Source organism: Malania oleifera, chromosome 13 (genome assembly GCF_029873635.1).
Source record: "Malania oleifera isolate guangnan ecotype guangnan chromosome 13, ASM2987363v1, whole genome shotgun sequence".
NCBI lineage: Eukaryota > Viridiplantae > Streptophyta > Magnoliopsida > Santalales > Ximeniaceae > Malania > Malania oleifera.
In genome coordinates, this window is record NC_080429.1 from 71,809,141 (window position 1) to 71,822,427 (window position 13,287).

A 13,287-nucleotide genomic window follows, 5' to 3' on the forward strand; every position below is an offset into this window, starting at 1 on the left:
GTAGAATTACAGCTTCAAAGGAGAAATGGAACCCTGACATTTCTACCATAAAATGCAGACCAAATAACAGTTTTGTTGAAGGATTTTGATTTGAAATTCATATATCAGTGGATAATTAATTTCAAATCCATGTATTTGATGTGTTAAAATACACAATAAATTGCTTGACAAATTCAAATCCGCTTTAAAAACTAAAGCCAAACATATTTGGACTCCAAATTCAAATGCATTCCCTCAACGCAAACAGACAAATGTGATCCTGACATTAACAAAAGAAATATGCACACTGACGAAAAGACAATTTATTACATGTTTTTCTTATGCGTTTAACAATTAAAATCCAGTACAAACTTGTTCCTGAAGTTAGGTAAATTAGTTAAACACTAGTGTTATGCTATTAATAACAAACATTAATTATAAATAGGTGCGGAAACAGCTTAATTTGCACAAGATAAATGGGGCGGCTAATGTACACGGCATAACTATAAATGGTCATCTACCTTCATCAACGGAAGAAAGAGAAATTGAATTCCTAGAATAATCCTCAACAAAACTGCTACCGGAAGAAATCTTGGTAGCACCAGTGTATGTACTGCTCGTACGATTAGTGCCAGTGAGAGCGGAAGTACTTGTAGAAGTCCACCGCCCTTGGCGACCCTGAATGCCTGGTCTTCCAGGTTTAGGCAAAGTAAAGGAGTCACTTGAGAGCATGAGATGAACAGAATTCATGTCAGGCCTGTCTTGAATGCTTGCTTGACAACATAGCAACCCTAGTTGTATGCACATCGCTGCCTCATCAGGGTTGCACTTGGAAAGGCTAAGATCAACCAACTCCAATGCCTTGCCTCTTTGAAAGAGTGCCCAGGTCTGTGCGTCAGGAAGGAAAATAAACGAGGATTAAATGAAAAAAATCAATGCATCTTCATTTTGGAAACAAAAATGTAATCATATATTCGATGAAGATATGTATTGCCAACTTGAATTTAAATTAATTGCAAAAAGCATGACTATGCACGGATGCATTTAACATATTACATTGTAAGAGGGAAATCTAAACTGGATGTTCCTTTCTTTTCCTTGAGCAAAATCCACAATCCAAACAAAGCCCATCAGTATACTGATAGTAATTTGGGCAAAATCTCGAAGAGTCCCAAAGGCTAAGGTTATATACCGACTGCACAATGCATATCCTGCCTTTGAACAGCAGTTTTCCTAAACTACATTTTGTGCTTTATAATGGTCAGACTTCAATCAAAGAAAAACTATTTCATCAGACTGGGGTAAAAAAAAAAAAACATTTCCATCTCAAAGTAGATTATGTTCTAATGTTCAACTTTAGACTAAAAAAGAAGGTGCACAAACCAAAAAAAGAAAAAAGAAAATGACCTCCCAAATAATTGCATCATAAACTATTCTCTAACACTTACGTAACTCAAGAGGTCTGCCTTTTCTGTACCAAGCCGCCCATCATGATTCTTTCTCCCACACACAATCTCCAACACCAGAACACCAAAGCTAAAAACGTCAGACTTCACTGACAAGTATCCATGCATAGCGTATTCAGGAGCCATGTAACCACTGCAATCCAACAGAAATTTTTAGTTGCTCGTTTCAATTTCCACTTGGATCCTCCTGGAAATGTCAACTATAAGAGTAACCAAGGGAAACTTAAATAAAGAAGACAATAAAATGACCAAGTGTTAGGTTTTAGCAATAAGCAACACAAAGATCTGACATAAGAAAATTACTCACTGAGTACCAGAAATCCTAAATGTCAGTGTATGGGTGCCTTCCCCAGGAAAAAGCCTTGCCAAGCCAAAATCTGATATCTTCGGATTCAACTCCTCATCCAACAGTATATTACTGGCTTTGATGTCTCTATGAATAATCCTTTCAGGAGCCTCTTCATGCAAGTATAGAAGACCTCTTGCCACACCTGTAACTATCTGATACCTTCTCTGCCAATCCAAAGATGCCGACTTTGTTTTGTCTATATAATTTATATAAATAAATAAATAAATTTTAAAAACTCTAGTACTAAATTCGTCAATATGAAATAGGAAAGGTGCTTTTACCAAAGAGAAAATAGTCAAGGCTCTTGTTTGGCAGAAACTCATAGACAAGCATCTTCTCAGGTCCTGCACAACACCCCAACAACATAACCAGGTTCTTGTGCTGAATTTTCAGTAACAGTTTCACTTCATTAATGAATTCTCTCATTCCCTGTCTTGATGTCAGAGACAGCTTCTTCACAGCTATTTCTTGACCATCCGGCATTAACCCCTGGTTAAAAATATAAAGATACACAAACATGCAAACAAATGAAAATCATTGGATAGATCTGGTACAATGTTAACTAACCCAAAATAAAGATCTAAGCCATAGGCAGGACTCATTAAAAGCTTACAAACACATCAAAGGACCAAAAATAGTCCAATACAAAAATGGTCTAAAAATATTATATAATGAAAATAGAGAGCAAACCACCATATTGATTCAAATCATCGATTTGGGAGCAAATTTACATCTCTGCACAAGAGTTTGTAGTATTCTTGAATACACATACAAGTACACACACACACACACACACACACACATATGTATACACGTACACATACATGCATTCATTACATGCATATAGACATACACACACAAACACACACACACATTTATATTCCCAATCAAACGAAGCCAAAGAACTTTTTTGAATTGTCGATTAAGTGATCAGACTTTGGTGGTAAAATCAGTGCCACCATTGACTACAATAAGAATTTTATTAATATTATTTGACTTCCAACAAAACTACTATAGCCTTCTCCTCTCAAATTCCGGATACGATGAGAACAGGATCATAAACCATTGGTAGCTAATGGCCCCATGACAAGAATATTCATAGGCATTATACATCACAAGAATGCACGTGTATCAAAGCACTATGTTTCTGTGTAATCGACGTCATCTAAATATGCTATAGTTGCTTATTAGTTCACCCTAACTTGTCTAATATAATACAATTAGCCACATCCATAATAAAGATCACAAGTTCATATTGTCAACCTAGAGGTAAATGGCTATGTTTAGGTCACTATCCCCATGAAAACAAGAGAACAAACCAAAGAAACACATGGAAAACAAGATATTCCATTGCACAAAAGAAGAGCTTCCACTCTAAATATTATATAAGATGAAATATCATTTCCGATATGTATGCGCAAGTTCACACACACATGAGTCTGTGCAACCAACCATGAACTACCTAAAAAGCTCATTTTAAACACGAGAGAGAGAGAGAGAGAGAGAGAGAGAGGAGGAGGATTATTGGGTAACAGCAGATTTTTTTATAGGCTTAACTGCTGAGAAAAAGGGCAACTTAAAATCCAGGTGCAATGGAAAGCAAAAAGAACTATAGGGTGCGCCAGTAGACATAAAGAGGATTACAGGTCTAGCAAACATAAGGCTGCAAATGAGCCAAGTCAAGCTGAGCTTTGTCATGCTCAAGCTTGTTATTAAATTTTTTACCAAGCTTGAGCTTGAGCCGATCTCAAACCGAGCTTTAATATGCTTGTTCAAGCTTGTTCATTATTCAAATGAACAAGCCGATGAATCATTACTGAGCCAAGCTACCGAGATGGTCATGAACATTTTGGTTCTTTTGAAACTCTCACTTTGAGGGGTGAGAAGATCTTAAAGTTTAGTTTGACAAAAAGGTGAAAAGGGTCTCTTGCTAGTACTACCTCAGGGTTTTTTGCCCCCACATAGACAGCATATTGGTCTGAGGCATTGGCCCTATCACTAAATTCAAGTTATGGAATTTAAGCTAAACAAACACAAGCCCAAATAGTCCCTACTTTTAAGCCCACCATAGTCTATCAGGCCTAATTTGACCTTATTAAAGAAGCTCATAATTGAGCCTAATCCAAGCCTATTAAACAAGTCCAATCAAGTTTGCAATTAAGCCGCTCACAAGTGGAAATGATCCAAGCCCGTTCATTTTCAAGTTTGGTCCATTCATTAAATGAGCCTCATAATTGGGCTTGGGAATCACTCATTTACATGATAAACGAGCCTAAAGAACTCCTACCAAGCTTAGCTCCCGAGCTACTCATCAGCGGATTGGTTTTGTTTGTAGCCCTAAGTAGACATCGTCACATTAGAATTGTTTTACTGTCAGCCCCTCGATCATTTGACATTGCCAAGCCACGTGGTACCATTAAGCCATATACCAAGGCTACATCAAGGATTGGTACGTCATGAGCTCTCTTTTGGGATTCACATGGTTTACATACTATGTTGCTAAGGACGGAGCACATAGTAGTTGAGATGCTTGAAAACATGCTCGACATAGTCAAAGATGGACATGGTTGGGCCCATAGTCTTCGGTAACATTGCTACTAGGGCTAATTTTGAATTATGTTGTCAGATGGTTAACTCGATTGTATGTCAAGTGCTCTAGTGTCATGCGGTGCATGCTCATGTGTGGGATGTGTCATGCTTGAGGGGAAATTGTGCATAATATGAAGGTTTGACCTGCAGGCTGTGTAGTGTCGATGACATAGGCAGATTGGTTGACATGTTGACTTTCCAGTTTCTTGTAATAGCCGACTTGCATGCCTTTGTGTGAAAACAATCTCGTGGGTTTTAACATGTCGCAACATTCTAGCCATGAAAAGTAGATAGAGTTGGTTGTGCCTTGTCGGCAGATGCTTGTTGCATTCAGCACAGCCTATGCAATTGGGATTGTCAACTGCTAACCCTTGGCAGTTGGGGTGTCAATTGGCTTAAATTGACATGTTGCATGCCTGAAACACCAGAAAATTTGGGTGTGGATGCTCCCACAAGTTGTTGAGTGTATTTCCTTGTTTTTGATAAAAGATTAAGCATGGGAGGTGTTGCTCATGTGAATTGAATGGCTTGTGTTCATGCTATATTGTCCCTACATTTGCAGGTAAAGGCACAAACGAAATTGATTGTGGGGTATTGAATGCACTAAGCAGGACTGGGTTCCGTACTACCATCATAGGTAAAAATTTGTGGGAAATTTAGACCCATGACACTTACTATTATGATTCCCATTCTGCATCAAGTGGATCTATTGGATTTACTTGTACTATTTTTCTCCTTGACTTTTCATTCTATGAGTCTAAATGGAGGCTATGCATTAAACTGTTCAAGATACAGGAGCATCTACTTTTCCCAGTTAGGTTTCTCAAGTAGAGCTAAATGCCTGTGCACCCTCTTCTTGTCCTTCTTAATTCATTGATTAGGATACCCCAACTATTGCAAATGGTAGATTTTTCTCTGACTTGTGCCCACAGATGCTGTCATGTTTCAATCACATACAGAGGGTGACGCCACAGCAACTCCGCAAAATCTAAATGCAAGGATTAACATCCAGCTACATGTTAATTTATGATTTAAACAAATATATTTAATTGCATTCGAGGATGCAAAGGAACCATAGGCCGGAAAAGGAAACAATTAAGAAAATGACAACTATGTAATGAAGGAAGGATTGCTCTTGATACTAAGAATATGTTTAAATAAATATAAGTGGACACCTTTTTTGAGTACCAAGCATATGTTAGACATGAGTGCCAATGGATGTTGTGTCAAATTTTGTCTAACTTGTAAATTATTTATATGTAAAAGTGATCACGTAGCAGAATATATATATATATATATATATATATATATATATATGGAAAAGTGACCGAAGTATGATAGGCTTTTTGTGTATACTAAATGGGTGCCACATGGTTGTTTATTAGTTGATTTGACCAACTACCTTTCCCATGTTTTATCCACTTCAAATTTGAATTAGGTCCAAAACAGCATCTCATAGTCGTATCTATTCTTGTGTGTACATTCCCACTTCTCTCCTTTAATTGAAATTAGCTAAATTACAATTTCATCCATCTCTTGAAAGATGAGAAGAAGAGAGATTTAGAGAGGAGAATGTTACTGCATGTAAGAGAGAGAGAGAGAGAGAGAGAGAGAGAGAGAACCAGCACTCCAAATGAGGGCTGGCTCCCTTCTTATCTATTATTAAACAAGCATACAAAAATGACAATTATATCATTAACTCACTCAACACTATCCAGAAGCTGAAGCCACAGCATACATTCCCAACTAAATACAAATATAATTTACTCCAGAACATGCCAAAGATTTGGAAAACAAATACCCTAAAGCCTCTGATCTCGCTGACACTAAGCAAATCATGTTTAATAATAATAATAATACTTCTCTCAAAAAAAATGATAATCATTCATCCTTGGTTCACTCAGGGAATACCCAATTAGATGCAATATAGACAGCTGCCTGATTATCACAAACCAGATTTATAGATTGCGACCACTTAAAACCAAGTTCTTGTAGAATGTTCTTCAACCAGGACAACTCACACGTAGGGGACCATTCAGCTCACAGAATCCTTCACGGTGACGTGATATCTTACACATGTTTCAGCACCGATTAACTAAATCTCCTCAGATTTCTCAACAAATTGAACTAATGGACGGAGGGAGAAATTTCACAGGCAAACAAAAGAAAAATGTGAACTGCGACGAGCGAAGATAAAGCAAATAAAACAAAAGGTGCAGAAAATGCAACGACGCGGCATTGACCCGTCAAACCGTGTTATCAACAAACTACATGAATCATCAAAATGTGCATTGTAAATTTTGCATTAAAAAAAAAAAAAAACACAGCAGACGAAATGGGAAGATCACGAAGCATTTTCTGCATTTGCAAAACGAAATTCCCTTCCCGTAATTCCGAGCAAATTTATGGCCAATTTCATCGGTCCCACCAGACACCAAAACATGAGGGAATTAAGGCAGAAATTATCGTAAAAGAGATTTTTATTTAAATTCCCGAAATCGCCCTAACGGAAATTACAAAACTTACCTTGTAAACCGGCCCAAACCCTCCATGCCCGAGCAGGTTCAAGTCCGAGAAAAAGTTGGTAGCAATTTGCAGAGTCCGAAGGTCGAAGAACAGGCTCGGGGATTCCCCTTCGTCGGCCTCCCCTCCGGCGCCGCCATCGGAGCCTCTGCGGCCTTTCACTCGCCTCTCCAAGCACGCGCACAGCCCGGAGAGAAAGCCCATCGAGGCATCGAAATCTCAGGTTCCTCGAGGATCCGGATCCAGCTTGAAGCAAGCAGTCGCAGTTGTGAGGCGCACCTTGTCTTCGGCAGAGGAAGTGGCAGGGGCGTGCAATTTCAAGTAGGCTATGGAGTTAGGTACGCCTGCTTTGTCTGATGAGACTTCGCTGTGGACCGTGAGGCTGCGGTTGCCAATAAGAATTTTCCCGCTGGGCGTTTGTGGGGCAGCGACCTATAATAATAATAATAATAATAAGGGGTCTTCTTTTGTTTTTGTTTTTTTTTTTTTTTTGCTCTTTTCACGTTTTAAATTTATCTCCAAATTTCAATCGGTAGGGAAGGCAAATTAGAATTGACTAGTTGTAGTTGGTCCATATATTGAAGGAGAATTGAAATTGAAGGGGTATGCTTTGAAGTCTTAAGAGGCTGCCCAGTGGTTGGTTCTACCGGTGATTAAGTTGACTGAAGTGATTAATGATTCTACCCGCCGAGTTAATAGATGTAATTTTATTTATTAGTTGGATTTTTCTTAAAATTATCATTTGGACGGAAGATCATCTTTGTTCTTTCCGCAATAAATTGATGGATTCGGTTGGGGATTCCAGAAATATGTGGAATCAGTGGAGGTGAAAAGGAAGTTTGAGGCCGGAAAGGGAGAAGTGATCCTTATATGAAATGGAAAACAAACTCAACTTACTACATTAGAGAAGGACATTGTTGAGTATAAATAATGACTACAAATGGAAGATGAACAAAGAGTGCGGTCTGTGTCAATAGAAAAACTCATTGATGAATGAAAGCATTCATCAAGATAACAAAATAAATGTTACGACAAATTTAGAATTTTGATGCAAAAATGGGAACAGAGTTCATAACAAGGGGATAATTTTTGTTCAAATTCGAGATGCAAAACAATTAGAGAAAAAATTTTAAATGAAGAGACATAGATTATACCCGGGGCTCTACTCATTATGTCGCGCATATAGCAAATCCTTAATGCAAAAGATATATACTTCGACAATGTGGCACCAAGGGTTCGAGTTGAAGGACTATAAGAAAACTATTATGATGAAGAGTTCAAGTGAGGGTTATTACCGATCTAATTGTTGACCTCTATTCAAAAAAAAAAAAAAAAATGGCATCTTTGGCAATAAGATACAAGAGGTGTGGAGAGCATTTGAGGTAGAAGAAGGAGAAGGAAGCATCAAGAGAGGTTTTTTTTTTTTTTTTTTTTTTATTTAGATATATTTGTGATGACAATGACATGATGTGCAAGTGTGTTTTATATCGAATTCAAAAGTAGTTACCTTATTTATTTTCTAATGATTTGGTATTTTAAATTGAAAATATTAAATTATGTTTATATGTTTTAAGATGCATTTATGTTTTGTTTGATTCAAATTCTTAAAAATATATTAGTTATAACAAGTTAGTTACAAGTAGTTATGTCACATAATAATGTGAAACTTTTTATAAGTCTATAATGATATATAGACAAGTAATAACTATTTTCAAATTTCAAAAAAGAAATATTTGTTACTTTTTTGTTATATGTTTAATGAAATAATATATATATATATATATATATATATATATATATATATATATATGAGGAATGCTTATTACCTGCATTGCCAAAATTTTCATAACATCCCATCTTATTTCGAAAAATAGCGATCTCGCAAACCAAACATAACTTTAACCTACATTTGATTTGCAAAATGTTTATTCCCAACTTTAACTCTGAGTGGTTGAGATAATACCGTAGTAATTTTATTTTATAATAACACTTACATAAGATTATTCCACAAAAATCTAAACCGACGTATTATTGTTCTATAATTGTATATAGTAACTCTTAAATTTATATTTTATTTGACGAACCACATGTAACATTTCTCGTTAAAAACCAACTCTACCTACCATCCAAGGTTGCAGGGATTACGAAACCTATTTTTTTAAGCCGTAGGAATTTCCAAACCTTCGAAAACCACTTTCCATGTTATGGGAGAATTGGGTTCACAAAATTTAATATTCCAAAAAAGTTTTAAATTATTAGAATCTACAATTTCAGTAATCAAATTACCATCCATGTATGATCAAGATATTTGGTTCATTAGTTATAATAATTATAAATTCCTAAAAATATAATATATAATAATATTAAATTCCTAAAAATATAATATTCTTATGGCTAAAACAATAATAATATTTATTTCTTTTATGCCAATCTACCATATGGCCCATATCTCCTTCCAATGTTAAAAAAAAAAAAAACGGAAACCAAACCAAGCCAAACGAAAACATTAGGAGCGAAAATATCCACCCAAAACTCTGATAAAAAATCTCCACCCAAAACTCTGAGCATTAATTCAATCTCCTGACCACAATTTTGTCAACATGAGAAGAGGGACGACTCAATCTCCTCTGTTCTCCTCTTCTGTTTGATGGCACCGCGTGAGAAGACAACTCTTTTTTCAGCACCCAAAGAACACGTTGATGTGGTCCTCTTTTCTTAAATTCTTCGACAATTTCAAGGCACCGAAACAGAGAGGATCACGTGGACAATGTCAAGGCACCGAAACACAGGATCACGTGGACAATTTCAAGGCACCGAAACAGAACAGAGGATCACGTGCATGCTGTTCAATTCTACTAACTTGTACAAGGAGTTTTTTCCCGATTTATAATTAAAAAGAAATTAAATATAAAATAACACTCTGATTGAGAAATTTTTTTCCAATATAATGCTCACGAAATCTCGCAGCCAATGAGAAGCTGACGCATAGCCCAGTGCGGAAAAAATCTCGCAGCATGAAGCTACGAGATTTAGGACTCAGACGAACATGGTGGTGACACGTGACAGTGAGCAAATCTCGCATGTTAGTCCTGCGAGATTTACAGCTCTAACTCATCTTTTTTACAAATTTAAATTTAAATAATAAACATTTCCTTTTAATAAATGTACTCATAACTTTTCCTTATAAATATAATTTAAAGTTAAATTTAAATTTAAACTTAAATTTTAATTTTTATATTGTAAATATATAATTTTAAAAAAAATTTACATAAAAGAAATTATTGATTATAAATAAGTATTTTGTCATAAAAATTTGGATAAAATCCAAAAAAAAATTTCAAAATATGATTCTAACCCCTGAATTTACAAAAAATACTAAAAAAATTCTTATAATTTATTTTTATTGATGAAATGAATATTTTGTTAGTTAACTATTAAATACATGTGGAATAACAAAATTTGTCCTTAATAAAATGATATTTTAAAATGATATTAATTTAGTAAATAAAAAAAAATATATGATTATAATTTACTGCTTTGATGCTTTGGGACCGAACAAAAATAAGTGGATTAGAGACTGAACAAAAATTTCGAATTGAATGCTTTGATGCTTTGTGCCAATTAATTCTTTAAGTATGACAAAATAATTTGTATTATTTCAAAATTTTCTAAAAATATAATTAGAAAAAATAAATTTCTCAATAAGTTATAAAAATGTCTAGTAATTATAATGCTGCAAAATGTTTATTGGATGTAATATTTAAAATTAACAATTAAATTTTATCTAAAGAAATAAATAACAAAAAAAAAAGTTTTAAGTAAGATTGAAGCTCTGTAGAGCACATGCAAAATTAATGGAAAATAGATAATGAAATTTGATCCGTGAGTATCGTGAGATGACAAAAGCTAATTGTGTAAGGAGTGTGACTATTTCTAACACAAGCTTAATCAACTTGAAAACAAGTATGACGAACTCAGTTAGCAGCATTAAGACTCTAATTTACATATGTAATTATGAATATTATATTACATGCATATAGTCTCTTTAAGGAGTGTATGAAAAATAATAGCAGCATCAATACCTCTTCGTACGTCTTAATTTTTTTGTCTTTACTCTTTTTTATTATATTTTGACTATCCGCATACTAAACCAATTATTTTGACCCATCCTTTTGGTGTTTGAAACTAAGATTTGGGTCAAATTGAATTATTGTTAGAATGCTTTTTTGTCTTAGTCACCCATTCCTATTAAAATAATTAAATTTTTAAAAAATTGAGTGTAATTAAAAAACAAAAATAATAATTATCTCTACAATTCCTTTGACAAAAGGCATGTCTATTGCTAAATTAAAATATATGAAATATTCAAAACACAGAATATATAGTTCAATTTGCCAGGTTACGCTTCAAGTTAATAATAAGCTGCAGTGTGAGAAAGGAGGAAGAAGGCAGGGATATTTCATGAGAACGAGATTTATTATTATTTTCTTTCAAGTTCAAAAATTGGACCTCTCTCGCCTTGACGCATGTGTGTAAAAATGAAAGTACAATATTATTTATATAAAATTAAAAGATAATAAAAAAATTGCCTATGGAAAAAAATATTTTTAATTTTTCAAATAATTGTAAAAATATCAAATTAATTTTTTATTTTCTAAATTTATATAAAAAATTTAAAATATATTTTTATTTTATATATTTTTAATTTCTTACTCGAATACGTTCATTAAAATATTATTTTCATGAATGTAGAGAAAACCATACTAAACTTTTTCTAATTATACAAATTTAAATTCAAATGCAAAATTAACGATTATTACATGTTGTAACTACATGCAGTTTGAACTTTAAATTTGGATAGTAAATTAAAGTATAAGTTTAGAGATATCATGAAATAAACTTTAATTAAGGATATACATACTCTCAAAATTAATATCACTTAATCAATAATATTTTTTTATTAAAATTAATATACGTAATTAATTAATATACTTTAAGACAAATTTGCTAGGAGTTTAATGGAGAGAACATATATTAAGTGCTCCCTAAGATTTTCGGTGCATGTAGTATATGGCGGTGAGGGCAGGTTAACGTGTAAATGTTTAGAGCGCTAAAACACGTTTGGAATTAAACAACTGAAATATTCAAAACTACTCAAGTGACACAATTGAAATTAAACATTCAATTTCTAAAGATAATAATAATAAACTGAAAATGGAAAAAAAAATTATTTTCAAGAACTAAACAGGCCCTACGTGTACAGCAATACCAAATTCTACAAATCATTATGCGGAGTATATACACATACTAATAGAGACACAAACGTTAATGAAATTATTAATTAAAAAAACTAACCTTCCTCTAGATGCAGCAACGAACCCAAATAGTCGGAACGCATATATGATATCAAACCAACTCAAAACATAAAATAAATCTCAGTAAGTTAAATAATATATTCACGTTTTTTTCTAAATAACAAATAACATACCCCATTTTCGGCCCTTAAATAGCCTCGCCTCGCCTTCTCCTGAACGGTCACCTGCAACCTTGAACGATAACCTGCCAACGCAACGATACTCTGCAAGCTCGAAGGTCTGCAACTTTTCTCCTCTGTAATATTGTGTTCTGAGAGGGCTCAGGAAGGATTTCAACAAGTGAAGCAAATCTCGCAGGATGATCCTGCGAGATTTACCACGTGTCACCAAGCGGATTTCAGGCGCAAATCTCGCAGCTTAGTCCTGTGAGATTTCCGCCACACGTCACGTTCCAGTTCGATGCCTCATTAAATCTCGTAGCCACGCGTCATGTTTCGGTTCGATGACTCATTAAATCTCGCAGCTTAAAACTGCGAGATTTCTTCAAGCGTCGCCACGCGTCGCCTGCCCCCTGTTTCTCTCTTTGCCACGCGTCGAAGGCAGAGTGGCCATCAGTTTAAATCTCGCAACATGAAGCTGTGAGATTACGTGAGCATTATTTTGAGAAAAAATTTCCCAATCAGAGTGTTATTTTATATTTTATTTCTTTTTAATTATAAAACGGGAAAAAACTCCTTGTACAAGCCTTATTGTTTCCCTAGAGAAAAGGAAAATGATGGGAATTTTTTATCCCAATGCTTGCTGCCAAAGTGAACGGACAATTGTTTCAACAATCCAACGAGGATGCAGTGCAAAAGGGAGCAACTCTCATGAAGATCTACAAAAAAATGTTGAAAGATGAGAACGCGAGCAGATCTCACCTCGCAGTTTGATGAAGTGAGACTTGCAAAACATGGTCAGCTCAACCTAGGTCAAGATGCTCGGAGGCATACTTTGGAAATTTCTAAAAAGGAGGGGGATATTTTTACCCTTTCGGTTTATTTGAACATTACCACATTCATAAAAT

At 34.7% G+C, this 13,287-nt stretch overlaps 1 protein-coding gene across 1 annotated transcript; it reads right to left on the bottom strand.

Annotated features, from left to right (window-relative positions):
- Positions 1-280: 280 nt before the first annotated feature.
- Positions 281-7,652, bottom strand: LOC131145460 (cysteine-rich receptor-like protein kinase 10). The gene is made up of 5 exons (XM_058094546.1): positions 6,910-7,652; positions 2,076-2,283; positions 1,753-1,990; positions 1,428-1,578; positions 281-867 (listed from the first exon to the last, which is right to left on the bottom strand). The coding sequence occupies exons 1-5, from the start codon at positions 7,108-7,110 to the stop codon at positions 493-495; spliced, it is 1,173 nt and encodes a 390-aa protein (XP_057950529.1). The 5' UTR covers positions 7,111-7,652; the 3' UTR covers positions 281-492.
- Positions 7,653-13,287: the final 5,635 nt, after the last annotated feature.

Bases quoted from the DNA above. Each gene is read 5' to 3' on its own strand.
- LOC131145460 (XM_058094546.1), bottom strand. From the start codon at position 7,110: ATGGGCTTTCTCTCCGGGCTGTGCGCGTGCTTGGAGAGGCGAGTGAAA. The intron at 1,991-2,075 runs GTAAAAGCACCT...TAAATTATATAG, and splicing joins CCTTGACTATTTTCTCTTTG to ACAAAACAAAGTCGGCATCT. The intron at 1,579-1,752 runs GTGAGTAATTTT...GTTGGATTGCAG, and splicing joins TTTAGGATTTCTGGTACTCA to TGGTTACATGGCTCCTGAAT.